This window comes from Eschrichtius robustus, chromosome 16 (assembly GCF_028021215.1).
Source record: "Eschrichtius robustus isolate mEscRob2 chromosome 16, mEscRob2.pri, whole genome shotgun sequence".
Taxonomy (NCBI): domain Eukaryota; kingdom Metazoa; phylum Chordata; class Mammalia; order Artiodactyla; family Eschrichtiidae; genus Eschrichtius; species Eschrichtius robustus.
In genome coordinates, this window is record NC_090839.1 from 62,575,055 (window position 1) to 62,594,955 (window position 19,901).

At 40.3% G+C, this 19,901-nt stretch overlaps 1 protein-coding gene across 2 annotated transcripts in view; it reads right to left on the reverse strand.

The window, feature by feature from the left end:
* GRIN2A (glutamate ionotropic receptor NMDA type subunit 2A) overlaps nucleotides 1-19,901 on the reverse strand; it is a 365,558-nt gene that overhangs the window by 110,463 nt on the left and 235,194 nt on the right. For both annotated transcript variants that reach the window (XM_068566045.1, XM_068566046.1), the window contains exon 3: nucleotides 6,356-6,470. In XM_068566045.1, coding sequence (XP_068422146.1) covers nucleotides 6,356-6,470 — 115 coding nt within the window. The remainder of the gene's footprint in view (nucleotides 1-6,355; nucleotides 6,471-19,901) is intronic.

Genomic DNA, 19,901 nt, shown 5'->3' on the forward strand with positions numbered 1-19,901 from the left:
GCTCTTAGTAAATGGTGATTGAAGTCAGCATTACCAGCAGATTGTATAGAGGCCCTTCTAGGCATTAGAAATAGCACCTTGTGGTGCAGCCAAAGAAGCATGTGGAAGGAACAGACCTTTCCCTGATGGGGCTCACAGTCGAAGTGAAGATGAACGTGCAAGCAAATAATTATAATGCAAGCTGTTGACACTCTTAGGAGTTAGTATACAGGTCTGTACAAAGTGGAAAGGACACAGCCTGATTTGGATTATCCAGATGTAGAATCAATGGAAGGGGTGCCCTTGGCAAAAAGAGGGAAGTGTTCAAAGAGACAGGAACTGAGACAGAGAATGAGCAGACGACAAGTGACTATGAGGGCTTGGAGGACGTTGGGAGGATAAGAATGAAGCTTTCTGTGCTGGGACACAGGAGAATAACCATATTTGAGAGAAGAAGATGGTGACTTTGGCTTTGGACAAGATGAAGTGGAGGTCTATGGGCTGTCCGTGTAAGGGAGTCCCGGGGCCAAGTCTGGAGATCAGGAGATCAGGAGATCTGGGCTGGAGAGAGGGATCTGGGAGTCATCACAGTGTGGAAAGCAACTGAGATCAAGGGCACCAAAGAGAATGCAAACAGAGTGGTGAGAATAAAGAGGGAAGCAGACGCATCAGGGAGATGGGAATGGGACCCTTCATTCAGGAAGACGTAATGATGGGTCTCCCTTTTGTCTTCTGGGGCATCTCTACCATCTTTAATTAGCGCTTCTCTAGAAAAGAAGAGGGTGGTTTTATTTTAATATTTATGATTTTTGTCCCATTCATGCTTGAAGTCAAAACTGCTTTAAAAACCTTTCTTTAAATCTCTCTCCCTCCCCCTCTCTCTTTCTCCCTCTTTCTTTCTCTCTAAATATATATGCTTTTTAAAGCTAGTCTGTATGTATGTTATATGCACGTGCATATACACACATATTTTTTTCATTTTAAACTGGTGTAACCCTAAAATGGTAAACAGAATTATTCCCAAAGCATTTTTTCAAGTAGTTAATAAGATGATTCAACATGGAGAAATCCAATCTTTTACTCAATGTCCCCACCTTCGTGAAGACTTACCCATTTGACCAAGTCAAGTCCACCCTTCTCTCCCCAGACATGGCTCAGTAATGAGCTACTTGAGGAGAGGGGTGGTATCCTATTCATCCTTGCCTCACTCTGGTGCAGATGGAATGTTGGCCATAGAGTTGGCCCACAGAGGGTGTTTATTGTATTGGCCTGGGCTGCCAATTGGCTTGTAACCAGGGTATTATTTTCAAGCATCTCTGGGAAGGCTTGGACCCACTAAGCTCCAATGCAGAGCAAAGCCATCGAAAAAAAAAAAAAAAAGGAGAGGCAGAGGGCATGGAAGTCCCAATTTACAAGAGGAAAGTCTGCTCAGACCTGAGTTCTGTGTCTGCTGAACACAAGCGGGCACTGTGCACAGCACTGGAATAATCCACGCCAGCTGCACACAAAGGCCCAGCAGAAAGCACACGTCCCTCTAACGGCTTGTCATGTTTTCCAAGACACCCTCACTACATGCTGCTTCCAGTGACTCCACTGAGTGACCTCAGAGATGAAGAGAAATCTCCTCTGAGTCCCAGAACAACAGCTCCCTCCTTCTGCAGACCTTCCCCTCTGCTGACCGGCTGTACCAGCATGTGCTGCTGGGGGACGGCTTTAAGGATAACATGACTGGTATCTACCTGCTCCACTGGCTTCCTCTTTCTTCGAGACAGAAGCACAAGGAGTTATTTCTGAAGCACTGGATCCCCTGAGCGCTGAGAGAATAGACCAACTACAGGAAGCATTTGTACATTCTAAGCTCAACTCGGCAGCAATTCTCCGAGCTGCCTTTTTGGGAAATTGCTATATTTCAACAGAAATTTGAAGGAGGACACACAAAATATTAAAAGGGTACTTTCTGTATGTGGAAACGGAGCCTATCAAGGGCTGCCTTCTTTTATGCAATGTTATCACCTGCACTACAGTGGCCTCCCTGTACACAGGCTCCCTGGCAAATGAGATAGGTCCAAAGGCAGCACAGAAAATTCACAGATGTGAGCCAAGCCTGACCCAGGACTGGTTAAATCCAACCAACGAGAATGATTTTACAGCTGCAAAAGTGATCCTCAGAGTGTGTAACTTCAAAAGGTGGAAAAGTAACTCCAAATGTAATAACAAAAGGCAGAAAGGCTCAAGTTCTCTACCTCTTATTATGGACAAGGAAAAAATAACTTGCATTTTGACTTTCCATTTGCAAGAGGAGAGAGAAGCCAGAATTTGAAGGATGAATAAAAGAAAGTAAGGATACAGGGAAGCATTACAGGAAAGAAAAAAAGAAAAGCATGTTCAAAGTCCCAGATACATAAAGGAACCAGCTGAGACATGGAGATGTGAGCCACTTAGGACAGTGGGCTACAGGGTATACCAGAGGGAAGAGCAGAGGTAACACCTGGGGACAGAATCCAATGCTTTCCTCAAGCATCACAAAAGTGCACAAAATCCCAACCCATCCCTCTCCACACACACACCAGAGTCTAAGTTCCATGAATCAGAAATTGTTGTTTGGTCTCTCCTGTTCACTGATAGATTCCAAGCATTAAGAATAGTGCCTGGCACATAGCAGGCGCTGAATAAACATTTGTGGAATGAATGAATAAACCAAGTCGTCACTCAGAGCTTGGGTGTACCGCCTGAAGAAAAAATCAAGTAAGCGTTCAATAAACAATGGCTATTGTTGTCAAAACTAGTACTCATGTCAGGGAGTTAAGCATGAAAACTCTGTAAACATTGGTAATTAATTGTGCAGGGTATCTCAATTTGAACAGTTTCAAAATATATCTTTTAATTAAGATACAATGGCATGCAATGAAACAAACAAATCTTGTGTGATAGTCTGATGCATTTTGACAAATGTTCAAGACAAGGAATATTGCCATAACTCTAGAAAGTCCCCTGTGCCCCTTTCCTATTAATCGCCCTCCTCTAGAAAAGCAACCATCATTCTGATATCTAACCCCATAGACTAGTTTTGCCTCTTCTTGAACTTCATAAAAATGGAATCATACAGTATAATCTTCTGTGTCTGGCTTCTTTTGTTCAACATAATGTTTTTGCAATTCATCCGCACTGTTGTGGGTATTACCAATTCATTCCTTATTAATGTGTAGCAATCCCTTTTATGAGTATATGTAATGTATTTACCCATATCCTTGTTGATGAACCTTTGAGTTCTTTCTGATGTTTTGCTATTATGAATGTCTTATATAAATATTACTTTTTGGGTATATGTTTAAATTTCTTTGCAGTAAATACCTAGGAGTGGAATTGCTGGATCATAAGGTTGGTGTATGTTTAACTTTATAAGAAACTGCCAAACGGTTTTCCACAGTGGCTGGAATTTTACACCCCCGTCAGCAATATGTAAGAGATTCAGTTGCTCCATGTCCTTACTAGCACTTGGTATTGTTGGTCCTTTTCATCTGAGCCATTCAGAGGGTATGAAGTGGTAGCTCATTGTGGTTTTAATTTGCATGTCTCTGATTATCATCAATGTTAAACATGTTTTCATATACTTATTGACTATCTGAGTAAAATTTTCTGTGAAATTTCTAAATCAATTTCCTGTTTTAATTGTGTGTTGTTTTTATTATTGATTTATAGGAGTTCTTTATATATTCTGGATATGAGTCCTTTGATTGAGATATATTTTAAAAAATATTTTTTCTGGATTTGTGGCTTCTCTTTTTCAGTTTCCAACAGCGTCTCTATATGGGCAAAGATTTAAATTTTGATGGAGTCTGGTTTATTACTTTTACTGTATGCTTTCTCAGATCTCAAAATTATCCTCCTATATTTTCTTATAGAAACTTTGTAGTTTTAGCTTTTATATTTAAGTCTGAAATTTAAGTTATTTTTTGTGTATAGTGTGAGCTATGGGTCAAGGGTTGTTTTTTTTTTTTTTTCAGTAAGACTATCCAGTTGATCTAACGCCATTTATTTAAAAGGCTCTGCTTTCTCCCATTGTTATAATTATTCATCAAAAATCATTTGAATACATATTTGTGAGCCTATTTTCATTATTTCATCATTATTCAAGATGTTAGTTATAGGATTTTCATAGATAACTTTTATCAGATTGAGAAATTGCCCTTGTTTATCAAGAATGAATACTGGATTTTGTCAAATGCTTTTTCTGCATCTATTGAGATGACCATATAATTTTCTCCTTATTATGTCAATATGGTAAATTACATTGATTTATTTTTAGAATGTTAAACGAATCTTGCACTCCTAGAATAAACCCCACCTATCCATGATGTAGTATCCTCTTCCAATATATTGCTGAACTATGATTACTAATATATTGAAAATCTCTGTGTAGATTGGTATAATTTCTTTTTAAAATATTTGATAGAATTCACAATGAAGCCATCTATGCCCAAAGTTTTTCTTGTTTTTTAAATGGGAAGGCTTTTAGTTATGAATTCAGTTTCTCAAGCAAATTTAGAGCTATTCAGATTGTCTATCTCTTTTTCTGACAGTTTTGGGAAACTGTGGTTCTTCAAGAAATTTGCCCATTTTGTCTACATCATCAAATTTGTTGGCATAAATTTTTCATAATTTTTAAAATCATATTAATGTCTGTAGACTCTGGAATGTCTGTTGTGATATCCCCTCTTGCATTTTTAGGATTGATTATTAGTATTTGTGTCTTCTTTCTTTTGTGTGATCACTCTTGCTAGGAATTAGAAATTTTATTAATCTTTTTAAGAACTAGCTTTTGGCTTTGTCGGTTTTCTCTATATTTTGTATTCTTCTGTGTTGATTTTTACTCGTATTTATTTCCTTCCCCTACTTCATTTGGGTTTACTTTGCTCTATTCTTTCTAGCTTCTTAATGTAGAAGCTTAAATCGTTGACTTTACACTTTCCTTTTTTCTTTTTTTATTATAAGCATTGAAAGCTATGGATTTCCCTCTTAGCACATCATCAAATTTATTCTTCAAATTTTGATATGTTGTGTTTTCATTGTCATTCCATTAAAAATATTCCCTAATGTTTTTCTGATTTCTTCTTTGACCCATAGGTTATTTAGAAGCATGTTACTTACCTAATTTCCAAACATCTGGGGATTTTCTATATATATTTTTGTCATTACTTTTTATTTTAATACTGTTATGGTCAAAGAATGCATTGTGCATATTTTAATCCTTTTAAATATACTGAGACTCATTTCAGGCTCCAGAATATAGTCTATTTTGGTGAATTTTTCAAGTGTACTTGAAGGAATGTATATTTTGTGGCTGCTGGATGTAGCAGAAAAATCTGTGAAGCTTCTACTTCAGAAGTCCCTTCTAGGAATCTGTCACTGACCCCCTGTCCCAAAGTCAATGCTTCCGTTTGCACAGTACTGTCTTCTGATCCTATTTAATTATAATATGACTTCCACACTATTATCCTGTATCTTCCTACCCCTAAGTCTCTCAGGCCTCCATCTGATGTGCAAAATGAAAATAAACTTCGAGCTGCTGAAGTAGTTTAGAGACCATGCACTGCTTGCCCAGAAAGACACAATAACAATATAGTCCTTTTCCTTTTCAGTCCTCTTATTCTGCTTTCTGTATGATATTATGCGGACTAATTTGAGAGCTGAATTATGGGAGAGGGGGTATGCCACTGGGATAGATACTGCCATTGTATGCATGGGATCATCTACAAATTCCCTGTGAAATCTCTCCTCTCTGACTCAGTATATGGCTTGTGTGGTACATCAGATGAGTTTTTCCTGCACATTGATTTTTAATATTTTTTATAGTTATTATATATGTTCTAGGAAATGTGCTTTACAAGAAATACAACCCTCTCCAATCCATGATTTGCAGAAGTGATACATTTAGGTTTTGGAAATGAGTTGATTCAAAGCAAAAGACTAAGTACATGAAAATACAAGGGGTTCATTCATAGGGCAAAATGTGTGAATATGGTACCCCATTATGAGGTTTAGGCAAACTGGTGTGATCACTGCCAGATAATGAACACTTGCTACTGCAATGATGTGAACCAAACTTCACTGCTTTTAAATTACCTTAAGTCTTTCAAGGACACTTCCTACTCAGATTTGAGAACCCAACACAAAGAACAGTACACAACTGCCACAGTTCACCCAGGGAAAGCATCTCCATCTTACAGTATCTGTCTGCCTTGTTCCATCAAGGGTCATGGAATGACATGTGGAGCTGCTCAGAGGGAAATACTTTGGGAAAAGGAGTAGTTTGAGCTCCCTTGCTGCCCACACCTTTCCTGCCTCCCCTGTATTCGGCACACAGAAGGGTGCTCACCTTTTCCCATTTGCGGTCCTTGTTCAGCACGATGACCACCAGCCTGGGGTGCACCTGATAGCCTTCCTCAGTGAAGGACAAGTCTTTGCCATCCCATGTCACATTGACCATAAATCTAGAGAGAGGAAGAGAAAAACAAATGTTTAGGGAAGAATTAAAAAGGTTTCAAACAAATAAGCGGATGCCACCGTCAGTATAACACTGAGAAGGTGTAAACTCATCACAAGTAGCCTCTATCTGTGGAAGCATCAGTACCCACACAGGCTCTGCTAATTTCCATGCACTCTTTTTCATGAGCCTGTAATCACTCCCAAAATCCCCAATCCTGTATAGGCGTTAGTAATTTATTGCAGAAAGCACAGGGGATGGAACATATTTGTCCTGCCAGACTATAGACTTTTGTTCAAATGATCTTCTTACAGGAGGATCTGAAAGCATGTTTTAACAAGCTTCCCTAAAGGAAACTGCTTGCTCATAAACCACATGGTATACAACGTCAAAGAAATGATATCCCATTCATTCATTATTCATTCAACTAATATTTATTAAATATTTGCTACATGTCAGGACTCAGCTGGTTGGTTGGCAATAAAGAAGAAACAGACATGATCTCTGCCCTCTTAAGGCTTATAGTCTAAGGGAGAGGACAGGTATTAATTGGTTAATCACCGAACTATGACAAGTGCTACAATAGAGGGGGCGGGGTGTGCTATGTGAAAGTGAAACAGGGGTCAGGCAAGGCTTCTATAAGGAAGTGCAGCTTGACCTGAAGGATGAGTCAGCATTAACTAGATAAGAAAAGATGTAAGCACATTCCAGGCAAAGGGGACAGCATGTACAAAGGTCCTGTGGTGGTGCTTATGAAGGACTGAGTGCAAACCAGTGAGGCCAAAGCAGAGAGAGACAGGGAAATGTGGGGTGTGGTGTGGGTGAGAAGGTAAATAGGGGCAGACAGTGCAAAGCTTTTCAGGCCATGTTAAGGAGTTTTATCTTTGTTTTAAAACAATAGAAAGACACTGAAGATTTTAATCAAGGAGGTGATATAATCAGACTTTTCTCGTAGCAGTATAATATGACTTAAATGTTGTGTAGAGAATAGGTTTGTGGGGGACCACAGTAGGTAGAGGGGGGCTGGTCACAGTGCTCTTATTATTCAGGTGAGAGATAATGTCGGCTTTGGTCCCACTGTGGCCCCAAAAGGAGGAGGAGAAGGAAGAGTAGGGGCAGCAACACGTAGGACCAAGTGGAGAAATATTTAGCAGGTATTTAGTGATGGGTTAGATATGAGGGTGGGGGAGAGAGAGGCATCAAGGATGGCTCCTCGATGTCTGCCCCATACAACAACTGTGCAGTTGTCTTCATCACAGGTGATGTCTGTCTGTCTTACAATACTCTTATCTCTACTTCCCACACCCCCGCCTCAAAACCACCTCGCCTGTAGTCAGGCTTGGCTCTGATGCAGAGCAAGACAGAGCTCATTTCCCAGGATTTGGGTGGGAGGGAGGGTTCTCAGGGGTTCACATCTCTTTGCAGCGTGAGAAAAATATGATGTTGTTAAAGACGTCCAAGAAAACACACCACTTCACGGACACTCAGTAAATATAGTATGGTGGTTAGAATCATTCAGAGACCTCCCCAGAAAGACAGGGTACCTCCAAGTCATAGCATTTTCTTGCATTATATTCCTTTAACAACAAAAGTAGCTAAAGAGGTAAAATATTAAGGAAGAGGACTAGATTACAAAAATAATTCCAAAAAGAGAGATTGGCCTAACTGGTCACATGTCTGCCCCTGGGCAGCCACAATGCAGAAGACCTGACTGTGTCCTATGGGGGAAGAATCAGGTCTCCAAGGACAAGGTTAAGAAATTGGGGAACCCAGAGAAAACCGTAATTCAAAAAGACACATGCACCCCAATGTTCATTGCAGCACTATTTACAATAGCCAGGTCATGGAAGCAACCTAAATGCCCATCGACAGACAAATGGATAAAGAAGTTGTGGGGCTTCCCTGGTGGCGCAGTGGTTGAGAATCTGCCTGCCAATGCAGGGGACACGGGTTCGAGCCCTGGTCTGGGAAGATCCCACATGCCCCAGAGCAACTGGGCCCGTGAGCCACAACTACTGAGCCTGCGCGTCTGGAGCCTGTGCTCCGCAACAAGAGAGGCCACGATAGTGAGAGGCCCGCGCACCGTGATGAAGAGTGGCCCCCGCTTGCCGCAGCTAGAGAAAGCCCTCGCACAGAAACGAAGACCCAACACAGCCATAAATAAATAAATAAATAAATAAATAAATAAATAAATAAATAAATAAATTCATAAAAAAAAAAAGAAGTTGTGGTACATATATACAATGGAATATTACTCAGCCATAAAAAGGAATGAAACTGAGTCATTTGTTGAGACGTGGATGGATCTAGAGACTGTCATACAGAGTGAAGTCAGTCAGAAAGAGAAAAACAAATATCGTATATTAACGCATGTTATGTGGAACCTAGAAAAATGGTACAGATGAACTGGTTTGCAGGGCAGAAGTTGAGACACAGATGTAGAGAACAAACGTATGGACACCAAGGGGGGAAAGTGGTGGGGGGTGGTGGTGGGGTGAATTGGGCGATTGGGGTTGACATGTATGCACAGATGTGTATAAAATTGATGACTGATAAGAACCTGCAGTACAAACAAACAAACAAACAAAAAAAAACAACTAATACTAAACTTTCTTTGGGTTATTTGTATGGAAATATGTTAATATAAATGTTTCAGACATTACATGAAATTTCTAAAAATCTTAAAAAAAAAAAAGAAATTGGGGAAAAGGCAAAGAACATTTTTGTGTATCCATTGAATGGACTGTTTGAGTCCTTAAAAAATCATGTTTTTGAGACAAGTTAATGGCATGAAGATAATGCTTGCTATTTAATGTTAAACAAGCAGAAAAGAGGATAAAAATAGGGTTTGTCTATGCATGGAAGGATCCCAGGTACTTTCCATTTTCCTTTGTGTATCTTTGTATTCTCCAAATTTTCTGCAAATGGCTTTTATTTTTAACAAAATACTGTTTGTTTAAAAACAGAAAAATCAAACACTGCTATTCTAGAAGAAGCAAAGGGTAATCACGATTCTATTTGGTGCATCTGAGGCATCGCTGATCATCTCCTAGGAAGATAATTTACCGATTCAACAACAATTTACTGAATGTCTATTGTGTGTCAGGCCTTATGGTGAGTCCCATAAATACAGAAATAAAAAACACAGTGCCTGTGCCCCATCTTACATCCTCACAATTCAGTGACATAGACACATAAACAATGACAGTACATAGAAGGCCACTTGTGCGCCAATGCACAGGAAGTATAAGTCATGAGAACGTAGAGGAAGGGACCCTAACACAATCTCTGCAACGTAGGGAGGACTTCCTGGGCATCTTCAAGAGTAAAGGGGTTGAGGGGAGGCGGAGAAGAGCATTCAGAGCAGAGGAGTCATCTTAAACAAACAAGAGTCAGCAAAGGAAGTGACACGCTAGGGGAAATAGCTTAGTACAGCTGACAGGCAGTGGGGTTTGTCTGGAGAGCATCCCTTAAGCTAGATCATAAGGGACCTAAGGTGTCTGGATTTTGTTCAGAAGGCCATGAGGATCACGAAAGGTTTTAAGTAGAGGAGTGATTCACCACATGGAGGAAACTGCAAGGCCAAGGGCACAGACCCATGAAATGTCACGATGGAACACTGTCCATGGAATTTCAGCATAAAAATTGCAGACAAAGCCCACCAGTGGACTTTACCTGGGCTGGCAGGAAATCTGTAACCAAGTCACTCTGGATCTGCAGTCCAAAACTCATAGTTAGGCCAGCTGATTCATTGAGGGTTTTAGTTTGTTTGTTGTTTTTTTATTGAATCCAATAAGCTCTCAAGCCAACTTTTGATTATACAATAATTTGAAGTGAATAGAGTTCAGGTTGGGTCAATCTAACACCCCAAATGTGGGTGAAACTGAAAAATTTAGTCCATTAGCAAGAGGTTTGAAAATATCCAATTTGATATGTGTTTGGAAACGGCAGACCAGAGGACAAATGCTTTGGGTTTGACTTGGACCCCTGGCCCGAGGGAGAGCCATTCACAGGGTTATGTGGTGTGAACCGATGTCACGGTCACCATTTTAATCTAGGAGCTAGCATGCCCTGTTGAGCACCCAGTCTTCTTCTGATATGCCAGTTGAATCTACTTAAATCTCCCTCTTCTTTAATTCCCCATCTCTGTTTCCCCTGCTCATTTCCTTTTCTCCCATTTTGTAGTGAAATCAGATGGAGTTAGCAGGGACATTATTTAGATGCAATCCATCTTCTTCAGAGTATATGGAAACAACTATATGGAAATTCTCACACTCCACATTGTTCTGTGTTCCTTTAAGAATCAGTATTCTGGACCAATGAGTCTACATACTCTATGTTAACATTGTCTATTTCCTTCCTTCCTTCTTTTCCTCTCTCCCTTCTTCCTTCCTTCCTTTCCTTCCTTCTTTCCTTCTTTCTTTTCTTTCCTTCTTTCTTTCTTCCTTCCCTTCCTTCCTTCCTATTAAAAGTCTTCAGTCCCCTGGGAAGGAAAAAAAAAAAAACCTCTAACAGGAATATTTGCTGAACAGTAATTTCATTATGAAGTTGGCAGGGAGCAAGTACCCATTACCTTCAATTCCCCAATCGAATTTCTAGGAAGGATGATCTGTATTTCCACAGGCTTTCTTCCCACTTAAACTTACTCCAGAGCAGAATTCTTTACCCAGGGAAAAACCATTATACACCCCACTGCTTGGTCCCCATTAACACCTGCTGGGCACCTGTATTAAACAGTAAAATCTTATCACTGTTTTGTTTATCTCTTGAAAATTGATTACAAAACTTCTAGTGATCAGATAAAATATCAGAAATTCTGGCTGCTGTTAAGCTTCGAATTACATCTTCGATGTTTCCATCAGGAGTAATAAACACATGAAGACATGCTGGCAAAACGTGGACATGGCGGAGGCTCTGATGGTTTGCAGAGGTTCCACTTCTGTGTTATTATCGTCCATTGATGGTAAAGTGTCAAGTTGTTGTTGTTTTTTTAATCAGTGAAATACATAACAGAAAATATGTAAATTATGTGAGGCGCATACCTACAAATTTCCTTTGGTATCTACAGCCTCAGGTGTATGATGCTGAAGTCCAGGTGAAAGAAACATTTCTCTACTGCTTGCATTTTGTGCCCTGTGAATTGTTGGTGTATGGGGATCAGAAATAACATGGAAAAACAGGTGGATTGTTTTCCCTCTATTATGACTGCAAAGAAATTGGGCCAGAATTATCAAGTTCTTTCTAGGTCTGCTCTAATATGGTAGCCACCAACAACCGGTGGCTGTGGAGTACTTGAAATGTGGTTAGTCTGAATAGAAATGCGCCATAAGAGCACGACATACTGGATTTGGAAGACTTTGTATGAAAAAATAGTGTAAAAGATCTCATAAACAATTTTATATTCATTTCATGTTGAAAAATTTTAGACATTTTGGTCGCAGTAGGATACATTATTAAAACTAATTTCATCTTCTTTTTACTTGTTCATTGTGTGGCCAGATAATTTGAGGTTAAGTGACTACATTTTATTTCTACTGGGCAGCTGTTCTGGACCATCTTTGGTGTTTCATTTTGTTTTTTAACCAGCAGATGGACGGTGTGCATCATGAAGGCAAGGACCTCTTATGCCTTGTTTTGTATTGTATTTTTAGTGCCAAACAGAGTGCCTGGCACATGGCTGGTGCTAAAATAAATAGGCGCAGAGTGAATAAAAGAATGAATTGCTATTGCTAGCAATTGTTGGGATCAAAGCCTGCCTCTGCTATGCCCCAGCTGTGCCACTTGGGGTCATATATTTAAAATTCTCTGAGCTTCCAAAAAAAAAAAAAAAAAAAAAATTCTCTGAGCTTCCATTTCCTTCTTTGTAAAAACAGATCAGGTTAAACCGTAGGAAGTAACCATGACGGTTTCATGTGGTCTAACCTAGCAGATCCCTCACTCCCAGGTGTGTGGGTGGAATTAGCGATAGTGCATATAAAATGGCTGGCCCAGTGCCTGGTACACAGCTGCTGCTTAAATAGTAGTTAACCTTTACAGAAAGCTTCCATGTATTTTTTTTCCCACCCTGTCATATTTCCTAACACCCCACCCCAAATGCAACCTCACCCTTTTAAAGCCATGCTTATTGCGGCCATTCTGGGTACTCATTGCCAGGATCCTTCTTTCTTTTTGTCAAAGGCCAACCGTATATGGGCTGCATAAGCTCTTTTAACTATTACTTAAAGTGTCTCATTCCTCCAGATTTCTATTTCCTTCTCTCTTTTGCGTCGTTAGTCTCCTTTAACTTCCCAAATCTGATTATTTGTAATGTTCTCTAGACATATTATTATTCACTATTTCACTTCAGACTTTAATTCTCCTACTGTTTCATAAATGCCACCAGAACCCATTCAGTGTGTCTCAATTTTCAGTTAATTTTCCATCGGCTTTGCTATTTCTCATGTTCCCCAGGCCTTTTCCTGAATCGCACTATCCCTTAAATGCCTCCTCAAACTGCTTTGGTGTCACCATTTTTTTCATTTGTCATTTAATTTACATGTTTTTGAAAACAGAGTCACTGCTTTTTTTACCCTTTGTCAGTTCTCAAGACACTCTCATTTTTACAAAATAGTTTGGCTCTTTCCATCTTCCTCTTGGTGGTTTGAAATCCCTTCCACTTTGATGTCTTTCTCAGCACCCTCTCATCCTCCATTAACCATTCCCTTTTGGGCACGAATCCTCTCTTTAGAGCAAACTCATGGTTTTTCGACTCCCAACTCCTGCACCACCCCTTCCCCGAATACGCCCTCACACCATTTCTTTTCAGCAAGTCTCTTAATGAGTGTACTTTCCTCTTTGCCCCGGTTCTTAATTTCATATATTCATTGGTGGTTTCTCATTTCCCCTGAATGATTACCAAAGGCATGACCGCAGAGCTGAGACTTAAATGTCAGGACAGAAATGTAATAACTCCAACACATAGATCTGCATAATCCAGGCCAGCATAATCCAAAATGGACTCAGAAACTACAGCATAATGAAAAAGAAGAAAAAAAACACCCCAAAACAAAGAAACAAAACTGGGTTAAAAAAAGAGAGGGGAGTATTTACTCTTTCTCAAATTCCATTGTGGCCAATTAAAAAATGATAATAATAATGTTAGTTGTCTTGGCTAAGCAATACTAATTAAAAAAAATTAGAACAGGAGTGGTAAGCTCCAAAAAGGCAGGGATCTTTCTTTTGATCACTGCGATTCTAAAACACCTAAAAGAGTGTCCTGCAGTACGAGCTTAAAAGTATCTGTTGAATAAATGAACAAATGAATGAGCAGGCATAGGCTGCTGGGATCTTGTTCATTCAACATTTATTTCCTGTGCAACAACTGTAGAGAAGCAATTCTGCAAGACGACTGTTTAGTTTAGGAATCAGAAAGCCTGAGTTAGCATGCAGTTCTGTGGCTTCAAATCCCCGGTAAGTCTCCTAAATTCTCAGGGCATCCATTTCCTCTTCTGTAAAAGTCAAGTTATGATAGCCACATCTCTGTGTAATTATAGGGATCACATTAGATGACATTTAATGGGAGAGGTATGTAATGTGACCAGCAGAATGTTGGCACATAATGGTATCTGGTAAATGATGACAGCGGGGGTAGTAGTAGGTGTCACGGTTTCACATATTTTATCTTTTTTCCTTCTAAAATTTGAAATTAAAAGGCTTTCTCTTAGATGCTCGAGGATCATTTTGACTGCTAATCCCAGTTTTCCAAGGGAGGCAATGAACCCTGTAGGCCCCTACCCCAAGCTAATCTGATTACTCAGAGCCCCAGGTACCCCTGGACCAGGCTATGGTGCAAGAGTGCTGACCTAGGTACCAGCCTGCCCTTCATGACTCCTGGGCTTCCCATCTCTGCTTGGTGAGCACACCTGAGCCAAAGGTGACCCTCTGAGGACATGCTCCACCGACTATCTTTTGTAATACAATTTCTAAGTCTAAAACGTGGAGTAAGTTAGGGCAAAGCTTTCTCTGTAAGTGTGACCATTCTATCTACCCCATCACTAGACAACATGCTTGACCCATCTGGCCAAAGGTTTGCAGTGGGAACAGGATCTATAGAGTAGGATCTAAGATGCATGCCCTAATTCTACTTTATCAGGAATTATTGGAAGCCTGAGTGTCCGTTAATAAAGCGGTTCTCAGGATCTCCCTGCTCCTTATATGCGTGGTTTTTTCAGGTACATGATGGGGTACGTGGAAATTCTTAAAATTCTGGATAGTATTTTGTAACACTATCAAAATAGTACTGAACATATCACCATGAACCTCTAATGGCTCTGCCTCACCTAACCATTGGAACTGGCTGGCACAGGGGTCAATGGATTCATCCCCTGCAATGAGCATCTATTCCAAGAGAGCTGGAAAAAAGTAGGCAACATGACAAGCAGTTTCTATGAACTCCCTGGATCACCTGTGCCTATGCTGTCAAATTATTCAGGATCTCAAACAGGCAGATGTACATGGATGTTGACTCCTCACCTTCCCCAAATGTGCAGAATGAGATGATGTGAATCAATTGAAAGTGCAACTTTATCCAAGAATCGCTGGGTATCCCCCCATCCTGGAACCTTAGGCCCCATGAGAAGAGGGGATTTGTCTATCTTGTTTTCGGCTGTACCCCCTTTCCAGAACGTGGAACAGTGCCTGGCAGAGAGAAGCTGCTCAGTACATATTTACTGAGGGAAGGAAAAGTCTCAGGTCTCTATCGTATTCTCTAGCCCTCTGACAATGAGCCCCACTTTCTCCATCTGTCCAGAGAGTGTTCACCTGTGCTCGGTGGGTCTCTGGGGACCCGAAGAGGTAACTAAGGCAGAGGAGAAAGGTTGGGGCCCAGGAGATGGCAGATCGTGGGGCTTCTCAGCCTCCATAATCATGTGAGCTAATCTCTCGTAGTAAATGTCTTTCTCTATATAAATATCTTACTACTTCTGTTTCTCTGGAGAACCCTGACTAATACAATCTGATACTACCAACTGCCAGAGGAACTGTGAAAATAAAACACAAATCTGCAGTGAATACGATGCAAAGGGGTCCCCCCCGCGTTATTCATAACCTGTACAACTATATCACCTCTGCCGGGTTACAAGGTACTTGAGGACAAGAGTACATAACTCAGTACTTTGAACTCTAGGAACACTGTCAGGTAGAGAGAAGAGCAGATTAGGGATTTGCAAGCTAGAGTTGAGTTTTAAACCCTCCATTATTGACGCTGTGCCTTTAAGCAAATCATCCAACTCCTCTGAGTCTCACCTCACTCCTATGTCAATGGGGTAAAACACCACTGTCTTAGTCTGCTCAGGCTGCTGTTACAAAACACCATAGATTGGGTGACTTAAACAACAGGCACTTATTTGTCACAGTTCTGGAGACTGGAAGTCCTAGGTCATGCCTGGGCAGATTCGAATCCTGGTGAGGATTCTCTTCCTGGTTTACACACTATCTTGCTGTGCCCTCACATGGCCAAAGAGTCAGATCTCTAGTCTCTTCCTCTTTTTTAAGGACACTAATTCCATCATGAGGGCCCCACCCTCATGACCTCATCTAACCATAACAACTTCCCGAAGACCTCACCTCCAAATAACATCACACTGGGAATTAGAGCTTCAGCATGTGAATTTTGGGAGAACGCAAACATTCAGTGCCTAACAACCACACAGCGTTAATAAGAAGTTTTGCAGTGCTAGGGCTAAGAAGTAGGATTGACATCTGTAAGTAGTATGAACAACTATCTCAGTTTTCCCAGAACTGAGGGATTTCCTGGGGCATGGAACATTCAGTGCTAAAACCAAGATCATAAGTTATGGACCATAAATTAAGAGTTTGGTCCAGTAAGCAACACCTCAAAAGCACATCTATCGAAAGGCCTCAAATTTATTTCTTATCAAACACATCCTCAATTCAAATAAATATTAATTGAGTACCTATACTATATGCCAGCAACATGCAGGAGATAAAATGGGAGGTAAAAAACTTGTGTTCCTTCCCTTGAAGTCACTTACAGTTTAGGGAGGAAACAGGTTTTATACAATAACTCCAATAAATGGTAATATATTTGCAACTAAAGTCCCTGATGCTATAGGAACATTAGCAGGGGGACCTAATCAATCAGAATACTGATTAGTCTTCCATTGCTCCATTTCTACTTGCTTTTTTTCTGGGCAAATATCAAGTTGAGTTCTTGGAAGGAATCAAAAACTCTTATGCTTTCCAGGTATGAGACAGGACAGATAACATCAAGGGCTGAAAAAGACCAGATACAAGATTATAGAGAATGATGAAAACCCCAGCTAAAGGTATTCAGTAAATTAATTTAAAAATAATACTGTAAATGAAATGTAGCACATCTACTAACCACTCATTTGAACTCTCTGTTCTAAATTCAAACTTAGGAATATTCATATTCCTTCCTCCAGCAAAAACCCTGCTTCCTTCTATGCCCACATAGCTCACAAGATTGCATCCCTTGGACCTAATGGAACTTAAAAGCTTTTGCACAGCAAAGGAAACCATAAACAAGATGAAAAGACAACCCTCAGAACGGGAGAAAATATTTGCAAATGAAGCAACCGACAAGGGATTAATCTCCAAAATATACAAACAGCTCATGCAGCTCAATAACAAAAAAACAAACAACCCAATCAAAAGATGCGCAGAAGACCTAAACAGACATTTCTCCAGAGAAGACATACAGGTGGCCAACAAACACATGAAAAGATGCTCAACATCACTAATCGTTAGAGAAATGCAAATCAAAACTACAATGAGATATCACCTCACACCAGTCAGAATGGCCATCATTAAGAAATCTACAAACAATAAATGCTGGAGAGGATGTGGAGAAAAGGGAACCCTCTTACACTGTTGGTGGGAATGTAAATTGATACAGCCACTATGGAGAACAGTATGGAGGTTCCTTAAGAAACTAAAAATAGAACTACCATATGACCCAAAAATCCCTCTCCTAGGCATATACCCAGACAAAACTATAATTCGAAAAGATACATGCACCCCTATGTTCATAGCAGCACTATTTACAGTAGCCAGGACGTGGAAGCAACCTAAATGTCCATCAACAGAGGAATGGATAAAGAAGATGTAGTAAATATATACAATGGAATATTACTCAGGCATAAAAAGGAACGTAATTGGGTAATCTGTAGCGACGTGGATGGACCTAGAGACTGTCATACAGAGTGAAGTAAGTCAGAAAGAGAAAAACAAATATCGTATATTAACACATATATGTGGAATTAAAAAAAATGGTACAGATGAACTTATTTGCAAAGCAGAAATAGAGACAGACGTAGAGAACAGACGTATGGATACCAAGGGGGGAAGGAGCGGTGGGATGGATTGGGAGATTGGGATTGACATATATACACTACTATGTATAAAATAGATAACTATTGAGAACAGACTGTATAGCACAGGGAACTCTATTCATTGCTCTTTGGTGACCTAAATGGGAAGGAAATCCAAGGAAGAAGGGATATATGTATACGTGTGGTTGATTCACTTTGCCGTACAGCAGAAACTAACACAACATTGTAAAGCAACTATACTCCAATAAAAAAAAAAGATTGCATCTTTGTAGGGTGGCTTACTGACACACAATAAGTTCCCTTATTTGGAAAAGCAGCAACCGCCCCCCCCCCCTCCAACCACTATATACACCAGAACATCTATTCTTCTCCTCTCCTTTGGCCATAAAAAATAGATCCAGTGGGAGAGGGAAGTGCACCTCTCCCAAGCTGGAACCATCAGATTCTCTCTTCTGGAATTTGAAGCTTGACGGTTGAGACAAGAGACCAGAAATTATTTGATCAGGACCAAGGTGATAGTAAATTTCCTTCATCAGTAAATGTTGCCTCACCTTCTGACCTTTCCAAACCTTGGCTGCTTAATATTTACTTCGATTTTTCAAGATACCCCCAGTAAAGTCCCAATGTGTTTTCTATCATTCCTTCTTCATTACCTCCTTTTGTTTAATTAAGCTAGTGAGAGTTAATTTCTGTTACTTACTACCTAAATACTTTAAATAATACATTTTACCTGGGCTGTTAAAAGATCTTACCTGGTCTCTAGACTCGCTGTATATCATCCCTTACACTCATTTGAAGCCTGCCTGCCAGATAAATGTTCCTAAACCTCAGTTCCAATTATGTACACCTCTACTCAAAAGCCTGAAATGGCTCCCTAATGTCCAAAGCTAAAATCCATGCTCCTTAGCCAACTTTAACTTTCAACCTTACTTTCTAAAACTGCTCTTTACATACCTTGCATTGGAGCAGACCCAAACACTCATGGTGTCCTTGTGATTTCCCACTTCTTGGCTATCTGTTCCTACATTTTCTTCCACTGGGAAAACAGTAAAAGCTGATGTTTCTTGCTATGACCATTTCCTGATGATAGATCTTCCCCTACCTGGCCAATAGGAGTATCTCTGGCCACAGTGATTGGTTCAGATGGGCACATGACTCAAGCTCATCCAATCAGAATCCTTCTCTGGGAATTTTCTGTTGCAGCTAGAGAGAATACTGCCTCTCTTGACTTAAGGAGATACCGTGACAAAAATATGTGAACCCACACCTATTTAAATGACGCTCTTTCCCATCTCAATGGGATGAAACAGTGAGCCATAACAGAGAGAAACATGACAGAGAAAGGGAAAAAGAGTGAGAGAGAGAGAGGGATTTGAAGACATCATTTGCACCTGGATCAAGATATGGCAGATAAGACGTACACCCCATATATGCCTTTCCAGTTGAATAGACCAGTACATCCTTTTGTTTTTGTTTTGTTTTTTCTTAACTTAATGAGAATTGGTTTTCTATAATTTAATATCATAAAAGTCTCAATGAATACAAAGATTTTTCTCCCCTGAATATTCACATATTCAGACTCCCCAAAACTGAGCACAGAGTTCACCTCTTTCCAAAATGTTCACTGAGCTTCCAGCCTCATCTCCCTCCTTGGAACTCTCATCACCTCCTCTGCAGCTCCCTTTCTACCTTGTTGCAGAGTTTTTCACACACTTACACATCATCTCCTTTGCTGGAGGGTAAACTCCTGGGGATCATGGGCCTTGTCTGAGTTGGTGCCACACACCCTGCACCCTGAGCACAGCGTCCAGCATATGGTAGGTGATCAGTGACCATTTGCTGAATGAACAAGATCAGATTATCATCTGGCCAGAGCTGGAGGCCTCAGCAGCACAGAGAATGTCCCGGTGTGCTGGATGACACCTCAGAACCATCAGGACAGAGCTAAATATGTCCTGGCCTAAACAGCAGTCTAAAGGCTCCCCAGTCTCATAATGAAACTTGACAGCCCTGTGTAAATTCAGCAGTAATAATGTTTCACATCCTGCCATGGATTTCTGGTGTGGAAATCTGCCCCCCAGAAG